At 44.4% G+C, this 18780-nt stretch overlaps 3 protein-coding genes across 3 annotated transcripts; 2 read left to right on the forward strand and 1 right to left on the reverse strand.

Annotated features, from left to right (window-relative positions):
* Positions 1-303: 303 nt before the first annotated feature.
* LOC139447917 (scavenger receptor class F member 1-like) lies at positions 304-4126 on the reverse strand. Its single transcript, XM_071229403.1, has 4 exons — positions 4060-4126; positions 2414-3412; positions 638-755; positions 304-451 (listed from the first exon to the last, which is right to left on the reverse strand). The coding sequence occupies exons 1-4, from the start codon at positions 4124-4126 to the stop codon at positions 304-306; spliced, it is 1332 nt and encodes a 443-aa protein (XP_071085504.1).
* Positions 4127-5831: 1705 nt separating this feature from the next.
* LOC139448312 (serine/threonine-protein phosphatase 6 regulatory ankyrin repeat subunit A-like) lies at positions 5832-11463 on the forward strand. Its single transcript, XM_071229860.1, has 3 exons — positions 5832-5917; positions 7457-7550; positions 8244-11463. Exons 2-3 carry the CDS (start codon positions 7526-7528, stop codon positions 11267-11269), a joined length of 3051 nt encoding a protein of 1016 aa, XP_071085961.1. The 5' UTR covers positions 5832-5917; positions 7457-7525; the 3' UTR covers positions 11270-11463.
* A 2734-nt stretch (positions 11464-14197) lies between these two features.
* Positions 14198-17716, forward strand: LOC139448313 (serine/threonine-protein phosphatase 6 regulatory ankyrin repeat subunit B-like). The gene is made up of 2 exons (XM_071229861.1): positions 14198-14332; positions 14894-17716. Exon 2 carries the CDS (start codon positions 14895-14897, stop codon positions 17304-17306), a length of 2412 nt encoding a protein of 803 aa, XP_071085962.1. The 5' UTR covers positions 14198-14332; position 14894; the 3' UTR covers positions 17307-17716.
* The last annotated feature ends 1064 nt before the right edge of the window (positions 17717-18780 follow it).

Below are 18780 nucleotides of genomic sequence, written 5' to 3' on the forward strand. Positions count from 1 at the left end.
TTCGCCAGGGAAGTTTTAGTCCAGGCAATGTCGTCCCCGGAGGAGAACTCTTCTAGGAGAAGAGCTGGCCTGGGAAGGTTAAGCCTGGGACACCGGTTTCGAGTCCTCAAATGGGTTTAATATGTGAAGCCTAACTGGTGTCACTGGCCTTGATATTGATGAAGCATGTCACTTCATGATACCAAATCAGTTTTTTCCACAAAATGAAACAAGCCATTCTAATAAATGCTACTCGTGATCATTTTGTGTCGACACAAAATGAAGAATATTTTTATTGTTTTCTGAATAGTCTCACATGCTGAATTAAAGATATACAATGACTGGTCCCGTGTCGTCTTCATCGGTGTCATCATAAATGTGTTCGGACTGGTCACCCTGTATGTCCCGTTGACTGTGGTGGCAGGTGCGTGATTCAGGTTGTTCTGTCCCGGTCTGTGAACCCGTATCCTCTCTAAAATTGGATGAACAACAAGTTATAGTTTCCTGAATTAATTTCATCGCTTAAAAGTGGTTTACTTAATGGAGGTGATTGCGACCGATCTTTTCTAAAACCATAATAAGATACGACGAGTGTCTGATTCAATTTGATCAATTTGTTTAATGGTGGTTTAATTAGTCGTGATGATCGCGATATAACGTGCATTTTGGCTGAGAGACCTCAGGGTAGCAGCAGTAGCCGACTGTACTTGCTGCCAGGATACAGATGACAAACACCACCAGGTACTTCACAGTCTCTGTGTCGATTGGTGAAGAGTCTGAGAGTAATAAACAGCTAACGTCGGTACAATACTATTTCTGAAAATGTCAATTCTTTACATTTTTTAAATATTGATCAGATATGTTCAGGGCCTTTTTCAGTTTTTTCTTCCTACAATGGGCATGCTGACGGGAAAAGGTAACTGTGCTTCATGAAAAGTAGTGTAAATGTTCTTATTTAAAATAACAGCATAATATTTGGTCGTTCGTCTGAATCATAACACTTTCATTGACAAAATCCATACCAAAGAGAGGCACGTCCGAAAAGAAAACAGCTCACTTAATAATGTCAAAATCGTGCAACACCACCGTGTGCGTTGATACATGCGAGGCAGCGGGGGCGAACTGAAGACACCACATGATTGAAAACATGATTGGGGATGTTGTTCCACATGTAAATCAAATACTGGTTTTACTGAGCTAGCATTACAGGCTCGTTCTTGTCCTGTCGTAGGCGTCCCCTATCTCATCCCAGGCCTGTGTTACAATGTTATGCTGCCTCAAAAATCCTGTGCAACGTGTGGGCGAGCATTTTCCTTTTGCAACGTGACGTCACGTCACTGTGTTTGGACAAAGGGTGATGCATGACCTTGAACGATGTTTTTCCGGCAGCGTACCCCATTCAAGTTGCCATTAACAATGATGAGATACGTTCTCCTATGAGTTGTGATGCCACCCCACACCCTTACACCTCCACCCCCAAACTGACGACGTTGCATAACATAAACGTCGCTACGACGTCCTCCTGGACGCCTAGCAGACCCTTGCACGACCGCCAGAGCTGTCGAGATGACACCTGGACTCATCTGCGAACAGTATACTGCCCCTGTTTTGTCTTCTGAACCTCAGATACTGGCTACACCGAGCTCGGTAGCACAATTGTGTGTATTGACGGTTCCATAGGGCTCAGACATTAATTTGTGTCCACCTAGGAATTGTCCGTGCTGCTAATGTGGCAGGTTGGTATCGATTCCGTGAATGCATCAAACACATATAGCTGTCTTGTTGACATGGCGTCACTTGTTGGCGACTAATACGTGAGTAATAAGCGTTGCCCTGCTGTAGATAACGTCTGATATTGTGTTATTGTGTAATTCCTTTTGTGCCATTCCTGTTTGCAGCATCTCGACGGTGCGACTATTTTCAAGTGGCAATGCGTATAAGCACCTGACAGCTGAATGATCATTATGCGCTGTTCACATTCAAAGACCGCATGAGTGACTATTATGCTCCCTACAACCAGGCAAACATCTAAATTTTGTGCCGTGCATGAAATTGATGTGAAGTCTTTATGAATGTTTTAGGGTCCATTATCTATTTTCAGAAAAGATAAATTACTTAACTTTATTTCAAACATGGTTACTCTTTTCCGATAACATATGTGGCTCATGAATAAAGTGAACGGGTTTTTTTCAAAGTACACAGTACACATTACCAAGGCAACACAATCACTGCTTTCATGTTTCACAATACCCCATAGACAGTTTCCAATATGACATTTCACGATACCTTTATACTGACTTAGAATTTTATGATAATATTTCTCAACCTTTCATTTCAGAAACAACTACTGCTGTTATGATAAACCCAAAAGAAGAACCCAAAAATCCAGATCAGTATTAAAAAGCGATATGTCAGACCAATCAGCATGTCTTACCTGTAACACAAGATCCGGCAGAACAACTAGGCGATGAGCCGTTGTTTGTACAGTTGTACCCACGCATGTATTGAGTGATATTCTTCACATGTATACACACACTTGTGTTCATACCAACAATACCATCCAGACATACGTTGCATGATAGGTTGCAGCTTTCTACTAATAAACCACTGCTGCAACCACTGCAACAAGATCCCTTGTTTAAGGCACAGGTGAGGTTGAGGCATTGCTGTAGGCACAGTTCACAATCAGACCTGACATGTCCAGGTGCACATCCTTCAATACACGCACCTGCGCGGTTACACCTTTGATGTTTGCAGTTAGAGATACATCTCCTTGAACACTTCGGGCCGTACCAGCCATCTACACAACCGTGAACACACTCGCCAGTCTGGCTGTGGCACTCAGGGGTACATGAGTCTCCCTCAGGACATTGTTCATCAGTAGACAGGGAGGGATCAGCTCGGCAGGTGTCACTGCATGCTTCAGTACAGTTGTCTCCATAGAATCCTTGTCTGCATCCCTGTTGGCAGCCACTCTCACATCCACCGACACAGTGCTCACACGAGGATCTACAGTCCAGTCCAGAATATGGAGGCTGACACTCCTCACATGTTCCTGTGATCCTGTTGCAGGACTTGCATCTGCTGGAACACGTCCTACATCCTGCTCCGTAGTATGAGTCGCTGCACCCAGAGAAACAAGCTCCACCCATCTGGCAATACTCCCCATCACATCCACCTTGGCATCTGGTACAGTTGCCATGGTTAATGTAACATGGCCTCTGGCAGTTTGGGCCTTGAAATCCTGTTACGCAGCCATCAGTACATCTCCCAATCCCCCTGTCGAGGTGCAGCTCACATGTGCGGTTCCTGCACCTTCTGCTGCACACATCCAAGCATTTCGGGCCGAAATATCCTCTATAGCAGTGTGTGCTACATCGACCTCTCTGCTCCTCACACTCGGTGCATTGCTGGTTATCGGAACATTTACCACCTGAGAATGAATAAAAAGCTACCAAAACCATTTCCTTAATCATAAAGTATCTCTTCTATTAAAAGTCAGAGTCCATTGTACGACTCAGACCATATCATCATACTTTAACATAGACTTATGGCTGTCGTTGCGCTTTGGTCGCTTAGTGGAACGTGGCCTTGCACCACAAAGTTGACTTATACGTCAAAATATCCTTTGACGTAATCTGTGCAATTTTTTAGCAACAGCCACCGCAAAACAATGCCATGTGATGCCAGCCCAAGGAGAGGTTGTGCATAAGTCCCTCTCAGCGATCTATTATATCTCCACACAATCTCATTGAATAAGCCCATCGATGTTGGGAGATTTCAGTATTTGTCATTGAAACTTGTCCCTGCACTACAGACGCTCGCGCCTTGCTATTTAGTAATACCAATTATTGATATCAAACATTTGTATCTTAAACGGGTCAATTATATATACACTAGACATCAAAGGCATCAAATGCATTGTCTATTCTGGCTGGAGTGACACCGTCAGAGAACATAGTTTTTTATCAACTAAGTTAATAATAATGTCAACATTCTGGAAGCGCTGCCAACAAGCGACCCCATTTACGATGCCCTACCTCATGTAGCACAATGTATATAGATAACTAATCTGCTTACCTTGTGTGGGGATAAGCATCCATGCAATCACTGTAATCCCAAAAGGCCACATTGTCTCCCTGAGCATGAAATGAAGCACATTAAAACAGCTGATTAATGTCCGATTAGAGGATACAATCTCACCAATCCAGGACGTTTACACTCCTTAAGTCATACATAGGAGGTGATAATTACCAGATGAATATAAACGTGGTTCATCACTGTTTCATCCTAGGTCTGTACTACAAACACGAGGAGCATGCGTGTACATGTTCCTCAGGTAACACAATGTGCCTACACAAGACACTGACATGCGTTAACCTGCTGCGACCCTGAAATGCACCGGTCATATCACAGGTTTTGCTTTCTTGTTCCTTTGTGAAAATAGTACGATGAGTAAATGTAATTATTAGATTCTACATTGAATTGATGGTAAAATAGAATATGGAATATTTCATCAGGTTACTTTGGTTTGTCTTTAGATGGCGAGTGTCAGAACTCCATCATATCTACTTTATCAAAAACATATGTTGCTAACCCATCTTCAACACAGAGCACCGCAGCCTTGGCGGGCTGATTGTGATAACCTCCCCTTGATCGCATGTCCGGAGAGGGATCTGTGTGCTGGACATTGCAGCAATGATGAAGTGTACAGGTTCTGGGACCATAAATATCCCCGGGGCGGATAGGGTGATGGGAGGGGGGGTCATTGTGAGGAGAATCAGAAGCCGAACCCCACACCAACAAGTAAAAGTAACACTGGTATTTAGCACACGTTCCTTGTAACTGTCCTCCAGGTTGGGTACGCCACACAAGGGACATAACTCGTGTCAGATTGTCCCAATGTTACATACCCACACCAGGTTTCAATACTTGGGCTAGGGCTGCAGTAAAGTTTCAAAACTGTTCGTACTCTCACATGATCTGACTGTTCCATGTTGGCTGGTATTGTTTCTACTGTGTTATTGTTTACAGTATAGGACATCCGTGTCAAGAGATGTCATATAATAACATTTAGCTTTGTACTTTGAAAACGTGGTAAGCATGGTGCAATGTATTTGAACGCGGCTTGAAACTTTCCATATATTCTTGTGTGTTGATGACTTCTAATTTGCCTGTTCCGTGTAATGTACGATTGTTGCATGGGGTAGGGCATCCCGACGACATCCATGAACTGCATAAATCTACCACACACATGAATTCAAATGTTGTATATGAACTATCAATCTCGGGACAGAGGGACACGTTTCTCTCAGGTTTGACGAAATGACCGCGCTGTCAGACTTGAATGATTTCAATTGAAACGCAGAGCAACAAAGTACAGTGACAGTATACTTGAAATGTCCTTTACTTTAGCAAACCGTTTCTTTTGCTATATTATAGGATTCTAAGCTGCTCTAAATTTGCATTTTTGCTTTTACACTATAAAGGTAGGCCTACTCGCATTCATTTCATTAGGCTATGGGGTCGACACTCGCTTTCATTTGGTAACGCATTAATTTGATGAATTACAGTACAACTGTGACCGGAATGGGCTCAACACTGTCAGTCATACTGTCAGTCATACACCGCACGACATTCTCTACCCAACAACAATCCCTGCCTACTCAGCATACAGAAGTATTACACTGGATACCCTGTAATAGTTGTCTAACAGCTGGCTGTACCCCATACATGTATCTAGGAGTTTGTAACAATATCCTTGGTATGCTCAACAAACACAATGAGAACCTTTACTTTCAGGTCTTCCATGCTGAGACATGCAGTAGACGCTCTTCTCACACAAGGGGCAGCCTGTCAATGCTGTCCTGTGTGGCTTTATGGTTAGTCCGTCCACGTCTGAGGACTTTGTGTCAGGATTGTGTTGGGCGTGTTACAGGTATGTGTTCATGTGGTATACCTTCCATAATTATACCCGTAGTGCCACGTGTTGTAGTGATAAAGTCAACAGTCAATGTTCCATGTCCTGCAGTTCTTTGTCTTAAACATGGCAAGAAGAAACTTATCAACATTAACAAATCCAATAGCTGAATGTTTATTTAGTGAAAAACAGGCTGGGTAAATATATTCATGTCTCAGGGTGGAAACTCATTCAGCAGGTGCCCTGTGTGGTTTCATGGTCAGAATGTGTTCCTGTAGCTATGCGTGGTGTGGCAACTGACGTCACTGTATGGCCTGCTTCATTGTGTTTGTGTATGCCAATAGCATGGACTGTCACTTTACTGCACATTTAGTGAGTATATGCTGCTTAGATCCGGTGGTCAAACTTGGTTGACAGCGGTCAGTGTATCCCGATGACGTGGATCATTATTCATGATATTGTCACTGGATTGTCTGGTCCACACCCGATTGTTTACAGGCATGCTTCGTATGGCAGAAGTATTGCTGGCTGTCGTGTTACGCAACAGAAAAACAAACACTTACTTTTTTTCAAATTGTGTAGAGCACGACATGTATACCTATTTCGTGAACACCTGGTGGCATCACTGATCTTCAGTGATCCAACACGTGCACACCTTCACCACTAACACACCTCCAACACTTACACACCTCAACCACTTACAAACATCCAACACTTACGCCCCTCAAACACTTACACACCTCAAACACTTACACCCCTCCTACACTTACACCCCTCCTACACTTACACCCCTCAAACACTTACACACATCCAACACTCACACACCTCAAACACTTACACACATCAAACACTTACGCCCCTCAAACACTTACACTCCTCCAACACTTACGCCCCTCCTACACTTACACCCCCCAAACACTTACACACATCCAACACTCACACACCTCAAACACTTACACACATCAAACACTTACGCCCCTCAAACACTTACACTCCTCCAACACTTACGCCCCTCAAACACTTACACACATCCAACACTTACACACATCCAACACTTACGCACCTACACCACTTACACACCTCCAACACTTACACACATCCACCACTTAGACACATCCAACACTTACACACATCCACCACTTAGACACATCCAACACTTACACACATCCACCACTTAGACACATCCAACACTTACGCACCTCCACCACTTAGACACATCCAACACTTACACACATCCACCACTTAGACACATCCAACACTTACGCACCTCCACCACTTAGACACATCCAACACTTACACACATCCACCACTTAGACACATCCAACACTTACGCACCTCGGCCACTTACACACCTCCACCACTTGCACACATCCAAAACTTACACACCTGCAACACTTACACATCTCCACCACTTACACACCTCCAACATTTACGCACTTCCATCACTTACGCACCTCCAAATACAACTATATTCCCAGTGAAACGCTACTGACATAGATTATCTATTCTGTTGATGTATTATGTTGTTGTTTTATTCGGTGTTATATGCATAACTAGGTAAGAGCTTTCGTCTGGCTGGTAGCAGACATCACGCAAGGGCTCATGTGATGCAGATGCGGCCTCGTGATGGATCACCCCGACAGATTTGAAGGTATGGCTATTACCTATCTCCAGGTTTGTTTCTTAAGATAGAAGTCAGCTTCCATGACAACTGTCTTTTTCTTAAAGAGCATGGTGGTATTTGTATTGAGATAACCAGGGGGGGGGGGGGGGGGGGGGGGGGGGGGGGGGGGGGTGGAATGTGTACGTTTGATGCGTTAGATGAGTTGAAGAGTGTGTCTCTTGTCCATTTACATCATCCTGTATCAGTGCTGAGGCTATTCCACCATCCCTCGGCTGTGTGTGATTTTAAAATGCATTGTTTATGTAATTGTTTGTTGTTTAACGCCGCACTCAACCATATTCCAGCTATATGGCGACGGTCCGTAAATAATCGAGTCTAAACCAGACGGTCCTGTGATTGACATCATGAGCATCGACTCGGACACGATGACATGCATCAATCAAGTCAGCGAGTCTGTCCACCCGATCCCGTTAGTCGGCTCTTAGGACAAGCATGTGTTGCTGAAGACCTGTTCTAACCCGGGTCTTCACGGGTTGTTTGTGTACTTGAATGAACAATATATTAATGATTTGGAAAGGTTATAATGCCACTTTATCCCAAATATTAACATAACTATATCAAAACGAAACTTGGAAGTGGTTGTATTGAACAATCTGGTGAACAACAGTGTTGATTTAAAGCCAAACAATACGGCTTCTTTAGCTGTATTTATTGTTCCAGAAACAAAGGACAGCGTCCCCTCTCCTACCCCATACTCGGAAGGTTCTGACAGTGACCTCCACGGCGCCTGTGTCCCTCTAGGTCCTCCTCAACGTACATCCAGATCTGACAGTGACCTCCACGGCGCCTGTGTACCCCCAGTTCCTCCTCAACGTACATCCAGATCTGACAGTGACCTCCACGGCGCCTGTGTACCCCCAGTTCCTCCTCAACGTACATCCAGTTCTGACAGTGACCTCCACGGCGCCTGTGACCTTCCAGTTCCTCCTCAACGTGCATCCAGTTCTGACAGTGACCTCCACGGCGCCTGTGACCTTCCAGTTCCTCCTCAACGTGCATCCAGTTCTGACAGTGACCTCCACGGCGCCTGTGACCTTCCAGTTCCTCCTCAACGTGCATCCAGTTCTGACAGTGACCTCCACGGCGCCTGTGTCCCCCCAGTTCCTCCTCAACGTACATCCAGTTCTGACAGTGACCACCACGGCGCATTTGTCCCACAAGTTTCTCCTCAACGTACAGCCATTTCTGACAGTGACCACCACGTCGCCTGTGTTCCACCAGTTCATCCTCAACGTACATCCAGTTCTGACAGTGACCTACACATCGCATGTGTCCCCCCAGTTCCTCCACAACGCACAGCCAGTTCTGACAGTGTTCTCCACGTCGCCTGTAGAACGGGCAAGTTGCAACAAGTGCAGCACTTGCTGTCTGGTGGCCAAGCGGATGTCAACGCTGAAGGCAAGGACGGCAGGACGCCGGTGATGCTAGCAGCATGGTATGGCCACAAGAAGGTGTTTGACTTCCTTGTTAGTAACGGCAGCGATGTAACTCAAGTGAGCGATGATGATGACAACATTCTGCATTTTGCATGTTTGGGAGGTAATATAGAGATAGTGAAATATATCCTGGAACAAAATTTTATTGACATAAACAGTCGAGGAAAGTTCGGGAGAACCCCAGTTATGAAAGCAGCATGGGGAGGTCATGTGACCGTGTTTGACCTTCTGGAAAGGATAGGAGCTGACCTGTCCCTAGTGAGCGAGCACGGAGACACCATTTTACACTTAGCATGTAACAGAGATAATGTGGCTATGGTGAAGCACATCCTGTCCAAGCACATCGTCGGCGTTAACTGCCGGGGTAAGAACGGGAGGACACCTGTGATGATTGCAGCGATGTTTGGACACAGGGGCGTGTTAAATGTACTTGTTGATAATGGTGGTGATGTGTCACTCGTGGATTCTAATGGTGAAAACTTGCTCCATGTGGCGTGTCGGGGAGGAAGTAGCAGCATGGTGCTGCATTGTCTCTCTAAACGTGTCGCTCGCATCAACAGTAAGACAAGACACGGACAGACGCCAGTGATGTTAGCAGCCGAGGGGGGACATGGAGGAGTGTTTGATTTGCTTGTCGGTAAAGGAGCTGACCTGGCACTAAAGGATGGTCACAACAACAACATACTACACCTGGCATGTAGTGGGGGTAGTGTGAAGATTGTACAGCGTGTCATGTCAGAAAACATTGCTGGAGTCACAAGTATAGGAAGCAATGATCGAACTCCTCTGATGTTTGCAGCAGAAAGGGGTCATACAAAAGTAATTGATCTACTTAGGGCGCAGGGATGTGATTTATCCGTAACGGATGTGGACAATAACAACCTCCTCCATATAGCCTGTCTTGGTGGACAAATAGAGATGGTTCTATATGTCCTAAGATTGGACCTGTTTGACATTAACAGTAGAGGGAAGACTAGACAGACGCCACTGATGTTTGCAGCTTTAAGGGGAAATAGAAACGTGTTTGATGTCCTCGTAAGTAAAGGCGGTGACCCATCCCTGGTGGATGATGACGGTAACAACATTCTCCACGTCGCCTCCTTAGGGGAAGATGTAGAGATGGTGAAGTATGTCCTCTCGCTAAACATCGTTGACATCAACAGTCGAGGGAAGTACGGGAGGACGGCGGTGATGCTTGCAGCGGAGTCTGGACATCGGGATGTGTTTTACTTCCTTGTGTGTAAAGGCAGTGACGTGTTGTGTGTTGATGACAATGGTGACAGCATCCTCCACGTGGCCTGTATTGGAGGACATGTGCAGATGGTGGAATGTATCGTCTCACTGAACATTGTGGACATCAACAGCGGGGGGCAGTACGGAGGAACGCCGGTCATGTCAGCAGCTGAGGGGGGACACCGAGACGTGATGGACTTGCTCATCAGTAGAGGTGGAGACGTGTCTCTGGTGGATGACTACAACAACAACATCCTCCACGTTGTCTGTATTGGGGGCAACTCAGACATAGTCAAGTATGTCCTCTCAAAGCATGTTGTGGACATTAACAGCAGAGGCGAGTACGGGAGAACACCTGTCATGATCGCAGCACGCTGGGGACATAAAGGCGTGTTTGATCTCCTGGTCAGCAGAGGTGCAGATGTGTCACTTGTAAATAACCACGGGGACAACATCCTCCACGTGGCTTGCTATGGGGGTCACTTGGACATGGTGAAGCACATTCTTTATAAATATCATGTAAATCTCAACATCACAAATCAGTACGGAAGGACAGCAGTGATGATTGCATCACGAATGGGCTATGTAGGTGTGGTAGACCTGCTTGTAAGAAGAGGAGCAGATGTGTCTCTGGTGAATCACAATGGTGATAACCTGTTACACGTTGCCTGCAGCGGGGGGCACCTGGAGATGGTGGAGTATGTGGTTCTGCGCGACATGGTCGACATAAACGGCGTGGAACATGTTGGGATGACACCGCTGATGTTAGCAGCAAAGAGTGGACACATTCAGGTGTTTGACTTCCTTGTGAGCGAAGAATGTGACGTGTCTGTTTTGAATGTGAATGGGGACAACATCCTCCACGTGGCGTGCAGTGGGGGAGATGAGAACATGGTGAAACACATACTCCAGCTGGGCCTTGTGGACGTGACTGCCAGGAACCATTTCGGGTCAACAGCAGCAATGGTAGCCAGGGAACAGGGCCACCAGGGGCTCTCGGACAACATGCCAAGTTGATGATGGCCAGTACTGCTGACCACTTTGTCAGGATTGTGGTCAAACATCCAACTGAATGGAGAAACTAGTAGGGTCCTTTGACGAGAAAAACAACATATTTTGTGTCCATATATTTATGATATTATTTACAATTTTCATCCTTTTTTTGTCTGATTCTATGCTTGTACGCTTGTATTGTAAACACTTTCATGTAATCAGTAAACCATAGCCACATAATCACATCGGTGTGTTTGTGTGAATCGCCCACCTTGCTGAAGGTATTAAAGAAAGTAACAATAAAGCTGTTGTTGAGAGTGTGAGTATAACACATGTATTTGTATCATAGGCATAGACAGACCAAGAGTCATAAACGGGGGATCATCTGTTATGTAAATACAAAAGCAGAGAGTCAGAGGTCAAGCGATTTTATTCTGTACAGTGCATTGCCGCGCCATAGACTGCATGCATGCCTTGAGATGCCAAGACGTGCATGTGCATGTATGTTAACTGTCGGGTTTGCAAGCTTGGATGGCGATGTGCCATCAAATGTGAAATGAAAAGAAGTGGATGCATTCACCAGCTCTCATGTACATGTCCACGGTTTGCTACCACGGACAAATCATTTAACACATTTTTCAAACAGTCCAATGTGCGTGATAGGGACTTGGAGGTACTACATAAACGAAATGATCAATGCCATAACCAACAGTATCATCGAGTGAATTCTGTCAGATAATGGATCCATTCATAAATACGCTCACAGCTGTGAATCGCCCACGCATATCTTCACGCGGGCACAATATCACCATATTTCTCCTTTGCATAACACCTTCAGCGGGCGAGCCAACCATTAATGGTTATTTAATACATTCCGATTTAATCATAGACCCTAACGTCAGACAAGACCTAACGTCAGACAAGGCGTAACGTCTGACAAGGCATTACGTCAGACAAGACATAACGTCAGACAAGGTGTAACGTCAGACAAGACATAACGTCAGACAAGGCATAATGTCAGACAAGGCGTAACTTCAGACAAGACGTAAGGTCAGTCAAGGCGTAACGTCAGACAAGACGTAATTTCAGACAAGGCGTAACGTCAGACAAGACATAACGTCAGACAAGGCATAATGTCAGACAAGAAGTAACGTCAGACAAGGCATAATGTCAGACAAGAAGTAACATCAGACAAGGCGTAACGTCAGACAAGACGTAACGTCAGACAAGGCATAACGTAAGACAAGACCTAACGTCAGACAAGACGTAAGGTCAGTCAAGGCGTAACGTCAGACAAGACTAATTTCAGACAAGGCGTAACGTCAGACAAGACAAGACGTAACGTCAGACAAGGCATAACGTCAGACAAGACCTAACGTCAGACAAGGCATAACGTCAGACAAGAACCTAACGTCAGACAAGGCGTAACGTCAGACAAGACAAGACGTAACGTCAGACAAGTCGTGAATTGGACAGAACACACTTGCTGTATGGCCATGCTACGTGACAGGTTTCACGCGAGACGGACCGATTGTAACATTGTGTGTGCATTTGTAAGAGATTTGTTATCTGTAATATTTATATTTGCTTTGGCACCCTTGCGCTCAATGACGCACATACCTGGAGCCGACCAACATTCTGTTCTTATGAGAACCGTCGTGACATCTATGCAACTATTTTTCCGTTACAGTTGGGCAATCCTTGCAATATTTAATACACCTATACATAAACTACCTATGATATAATCACGTGGTAAACACATGATCTTGTTCGACACTTGTATGTAAACTAGTATACTTCCCTATAAAATGTCACCAATGTCTTTAATAAAACAGAAATGTAAAGTGCGATGGTTATCTCACGTATCACGACGTGAAAGAGAGCAGTACAGCTCTCAGATCTCAAGTTCTTGAACAAAGCACGCATGCCTCCAAGAAGGTGAACATACCGCACATAGCACCAATGCTTCTATCATTCCATTCAGTATAATTTTCATGTAGGAAATAACATACCTGAATTCATAAACTTCGAGAAACGTGATGAGATAATATGTAAATATACCATTAGCAGCATATGTATACTAATTTGGCCATGGCTAAAAAACGCGAGACACATGATTTGGTGACGATGTCACTTTGATTTATTTGTGATTTTATTCTACATTTAATTTTTTGTGACGGAATTAATTCATCCAGAACTGGCTCCTACGAGAGATATCCTTGGGTGAGATTCTACATTGTAGATATCGCTGCAATGAAATTGCATCACAATGTTTTGCAGACATTGTGACGTCATTGTTACGTGACGTCATAATCAAATGACATCACTAATGTCTCCGCTACTGAAGCTGTTATCAGTACTTTTTTACACTTAAGACACTGCTTATTACTGTCTACAAACTGAACAAGTTGGAAGAATGATGTTGGATGATGAATAAAATCTCACTCTCGTGTCTTTCGACATAAAAAATATCAACACTCATTGATATATTTGATATCAATAGACACTCGGGTGAGATTCTCTATATGCTACATGTGTCAGTCATAGGAATGAGTAATTAAGAGTCAGGCCACTGGTGGACAATCATTGACCAGGTACAAAATGCCCAGGTTGAGTTGACCCGCCATACATCATACTTTCAGTCACTCCACTAATGCATCACATTCAAGTCGTGCATTCTATTGAATGTATTTGAGTGTTTGGCATCAGATCTACAACAATTGCAACTTTTCTTGACAAAACCTGAAGGATCAGTACATGCACGTTAATTAATGCGTATCAACATCGTGGATCCACGCACATACCGGTACGACTGTATATGATTGCACACTACAACACAATACAGGCACTTAAAGAATGTAGGACTGTCTGCAATAATACGGCACAGTGTATAGCGACTTGCTGACGGCACAAAACGATTCATTGCCGGTCGACCACGTGCATTTATGGCCGGCCTAACAATCGCAAGTTATAAGTATAAGTATATTACAAACATATTCTCTGTGTTTGTACGATCACACGCTCCGCGGTCGCTACTGAACATGCCGTCAACGCTGCCTGATTATGAATAGCAGGTGAAACAGACAGGTAAGTATTCTCTGTGATTAATTAAGGTAAATGTCTTCATAGAGAGTGAGTATGATTGAGTATTGTTTTACCCAGCTTTTAACAATATTCCGGCAATATCACTGCGGGGGACACCAGAAATGAGCTTCACACATTGTACACATGTGAGAAATCGAACCCGGGTTTTCGGCGTGACGAGCGAACGCTCTAACCACTAGACTACCCCACTTTATAGAGAAAGACAGATACTTATACAAGACAATGCACGATAATAAGTGCAGGATCTTTGGGGGTCATCATGACACATCATCATGGTTGTTCCCCAACAAAATAATGTATACATACATAACAATTGTGACATAACAATTACATAACTAAATGTACAACTATTTTGATTTTGAGGGCGTTTTTCTGCTGCTAATGTTAGCAATATTTCATCTATACCAAAGCATGGAAACCAATTCAAGGATTTCAAATGTACAGGAATGGAACCTGTCTTTAATCACTTAGCTATGCCCCAGAGTGTTATACTGTATTGAATGTGTGGTGTTGTAGACTAATCACTAACTATGTATCTGGCAGGATGTCGTCCACCAACATCAACACGGATCTATACCATGCCTGCTGCTCGGGGAGGTTGGATGCAGTTATTCGCATCCTACAGGAAGATCGAGTGGACATCAACACCAGGGGGGCACACGGCTGGACACCGGTGATGGCAGCTGCACATGGGGAGCATGTTAGGGTGTTTAAACTACTCCACATGAAGCAAGCTGACATGTCACTCTTGGATGAAGATGGTGACACCATTCTGCATGTTGCCTGCTCCGGAAATAGTCTGAAAATAGTGAAGTTGATTCTCTCAGATGGAAAGATTGACATCAACATGAGAGGCAAACACGGATGGACGCCGGTGATGGTGGCCGCTCGACATGGGTGTCGACATGTGTATCTTGAACTTATAAACAACATCAACTGCGATGTGAGGCATGTTGGGGATGATGGTGATAACCTTCTACACTTGGCTTGTCTTAAAGGCCATTTGTTCATTGTTGAAGATCTGCTTTCACGTAAAATATTTAACATCAACTGTAGAGGGAAGTTAGGCAGAACCCCAATAATGAAGGCCGCATGGGCTGGTTCTCGACGAATTTTCGATTTGATCATAGAGAAAGGAGGCAACACGTCGCTGTTAGATGACAAAGGATTGAACATCCTTCACGTGGCTTGTGCTGGAGGGAAGGTGCACATTGTGAAGTACATCCTCTCAAAGCGCCTGGTGGGAATCAACAGTAGGAGGCAAGATGGGAGAACACCATTGATGGTAGCAGCGGAGTGTGGACACAAAGACGTGTACAACCTACTCTTAAAAGAAGGAGGAGACAGGTCGATGAGAGACACCGAGGGCAACAACATCCTCCATGTGGCGTGCAGGGGAGGCTACAGGAGCATGGTGCAGCACATCTGTGACAGGAACTTACCAGGGCGACAGCAGCAACAGATCCACGCCACAGACACAAAGGGGAGGACACCCCTGATGGCGGCAGCAGAAACAGGGCACAAGGAAGCCTTTGAGATAGTGAGGCGTAAAGGAGGCGACATCACCATCAGAGACAGCTTAGGGAACAAGCTCATTTATGTTGCTTGTCTTGGAGGGGATTTACCAATGATAATGCATATCGCCTCACTGGATTTCACGGATGGCCTGAATGATGGCAGGATGTTGATCCTTGCGGCAGAGAGTGGCTGTAAGGATGTTTTCGATTTTCTTTTGGGTGAAGGATGTGATTTGTCACTGGATAATAAGGAAGAAGATACGGTGTTCCATGCTGCCTGTCGTGGAGGTCATGTGGATATGGTAGAATATGTTCTCTCCCGGTTCACCTTTGACATCAACAAAAGGGGAAAATACAGAGGGCGAACTGCATTGATGATGGCAGTAGAGAAAGGCAATATGAAAGTGTTTGATCTCCTTTTGACAAAACAATGTGATGTGTTTGTCGTGGATGAGGATAATGATAATATCCTCCACGTGGCATGCATGGGAGGACACGCAGAGATGGTGAAATATATTGTCTCTAAAGGGTATTTTGATATCAACTGTAAGGGTAAACATGGACGGACGCCCATGATGTTTGCAGCAGAGTTTGGCAACATTGATGTCTTCTACTTCACAGTTTGCAAAGGGGGTGATGTTTCAGAAGTAGACGCTGATGGAATGAACATCCTTCACTTGGCCTGCTTAGGAAACAATGTGAACATGGTGAATGAACTCCTGACACTAGAACTTGTTGACATTGACACGAAAGACTGCCGGGGGCAGACGCCAGCGATGTTGGCGGCACGTCAGGGCAACAGAAACGTTCTGGAACTTCTCATTAGGGAACATGCAAATCTCCTACAAGTAGACAACCATGGTGACAATATGCTCCAACTGGCCTGCATTCGAGATAATATGAGCATTGTAAACTATCTACTCTTAAAACACTTTTTCGACATCAACAGTGCCGGGCGAGACGGAAGGACGCCGGTGATGGTGGCAGCAAACCGGGGATGTAAACCTTTATTTGACTTACTTGTGAAAGAAGGGGCCATTTTGACACTTGTGGATGCTTACAATAACAACATCCTGCATCTGGCATCTAGTGGAGGAAATGAGGATATTGTGGAGAGGGTCCTGATGGATACACTTATTGACATCAACAGCAGAGGCAGGTACGGGAAGACCGCGGCGATGATAGCATCAGAGGGTGGACATATAGACGTATTAGATTTCCTTCTACAAAAGGGTTGTGATTCGTCTGTGGTTGATGATGACAACAACAACATCCTTCACGTCGCCTGTGCTGGAGGAGATGAAGAATGCAATGTGCAGATGGTGCAGTACATCCTCCCACTGCCAGGAGTAGACATCAAGGATGTCAACAAGAGTGGTGCTACAGCAGCAGACATCGCACAAACAAAGAAACATGAACATATACTGTCGTTGTTTTAAGGGACGGACACGCTGTGCTTGCACAATTATTCCACCTGCTTAACAGTTAATATGGCAGTGGTCGCACAGTCGCATGAGGTGCTGCTATTTCCCTGTGCCGCGTGGTGTCCCTCAGACTTGTCAGGTTTCGGATTTCAGATTTGCCCTTGGTTTTATAGCAACCTCACCCTGTCGTTTCATCGAGGTGGTCAATGTCTCTCGTGTGTTATTTCGGCTTCCACTTACACTGACGCACGCTGATATGACAGAAACTCTGTTCAAAGCGACACTCACTCACTCACTCACTTTGGTACATGTATCAGCACTAAGGTGTCCTGTAACACAGATGTAACACAGAAATACTTATAACTAAACTCAACAACTCTCATTTAATTAAAACTAGATGTAAAGATGTATCTGTGTTGCTTACATATTCCTTCATGGGGGGGGGGGGGGGGGGGGGGAGAGGGGGAGGCATTATGCTACCTTATGATACACACCACACCTTAATATGTCTAAATGTCAATTATATCATATGTCTAAATGTGCTAATTGTAATTTAGTTTATAAATGTGTTTTGTGAAACATGTTAGGTTTATGTTTGTAGCAATGCCTGATCCGAGAGGTATTGGACATGTGTGACAACGACATCACATCAGCTGGTTATCTCCTGCAAGAAGTGTGCGTTCTGTTCTCTTTAAGTAAGGCCTATCATCCCCTGTTGATGATGTATTGTCCCGTATAGTGATGATAGTTGATATGTGTGTTACAGTTTGGATCTAAGGTGTCTATACCAAACCGCGAACCTTCTCGTTGTCGTTTGTCAAATGCACGTATTACTGTTTAGTTGAAATACTGCAATGTCACATTAACGTTGTAAATCACTTGTAAATTCACTTTCCTGCTTATAAAACTGATATATTTTACTTAGACTTCCTGACATTTGCTGTCTTGTAAATAGTATATATTTCTGGTAAAGCACCTGGTATCATCACTATTTGATTTTGATTCATACACACGTACAAACAACTGAGCTTGTAGCAGATATGTCTCATGAATATGGACATGAGTTTGTGGCTTTTATTTATTTGTATTGCTACTGCATGTAAAGTGAACAATAAATAGGCAAGTACCCAGCCACTCACCAGCATGTTCACTCGTCATTTATCTGTAGCCAACTATACAATCTTACTGCTGACTATTGAACATGCAATCTTCAATACAAGGTATTGCCTTTGGCTTGCATGACAAATTACATGTAAAGCGAACAATAACCAGGTATGTACCCGGCCACTCGCCAACATGTCCATTCAAAGTGTTGTCGTGTGGAACTGATAAGCATTCATTCCACACAGCAAACACATGCTGCAAAGACGAATGCACACACTACTGATTATCCTGACATAGTGATTCATATTCAATATTTGATATGTACACAGACTGTTACAAAGGCCCACGTGCAATTCAGGATATTATGACCTAAGCCTTAGCAGAC

Source organism: Haliotis cracherodii, unplaced genomic scaffold, assembly GCF_022045235.1.
Source record: "Haliotis cracherodii isolate W230 unplaced genomic scaffold, xgHalCrac1.p SCAF_7, whole genome shotgun sequence".
Lineage (NCBI taxonomy): Eukaryota > Metazoa > Mollusca > Gastropoda > Lepetellida > Haliotidae > Haliotis > Haliotis cracherodii.

Coding starts and splice junctions, on each gene's coding strand:
- LOC139447917 (XM_071229403.1), bottom strand. CDS start 4,126: ATGCTCAGGGAGACAATGTGGCCTTTTGGGATTACAGTGATTGCATGG. Junction 756..2,413: donor TGCCGGATCTTGTGTTACAG/GTAAGACATGCT, acceptor TATTACTCTCAG/ACTCTTCACCAATCGACACA. Junction 452..637: donor GTCTCTCAGCCAAAATGCAC/GTTATATCGCGA, acceptor ATCCAATTTTAG/AGAGGATACGGGTTCACAGA.
- LOC139448313 (XM_071229861.1), top strand. CDS start 14,895: ATGTCGTCCACCAACATCAACACGGATCTATACCATGCCTGCTGCTCG.
- LOC139448312 (XM_071229860.1), top strand. CDS start 7,526: ATGGATCACCCCGACAGATTTGAAG. Junction 7,551..8,243: donor TCACCCCGACAGATTTGAAG/GTATGGCTATTA, acceptor TTATTGTTCCAG/AAACAAAGGACAGCGTCCCC.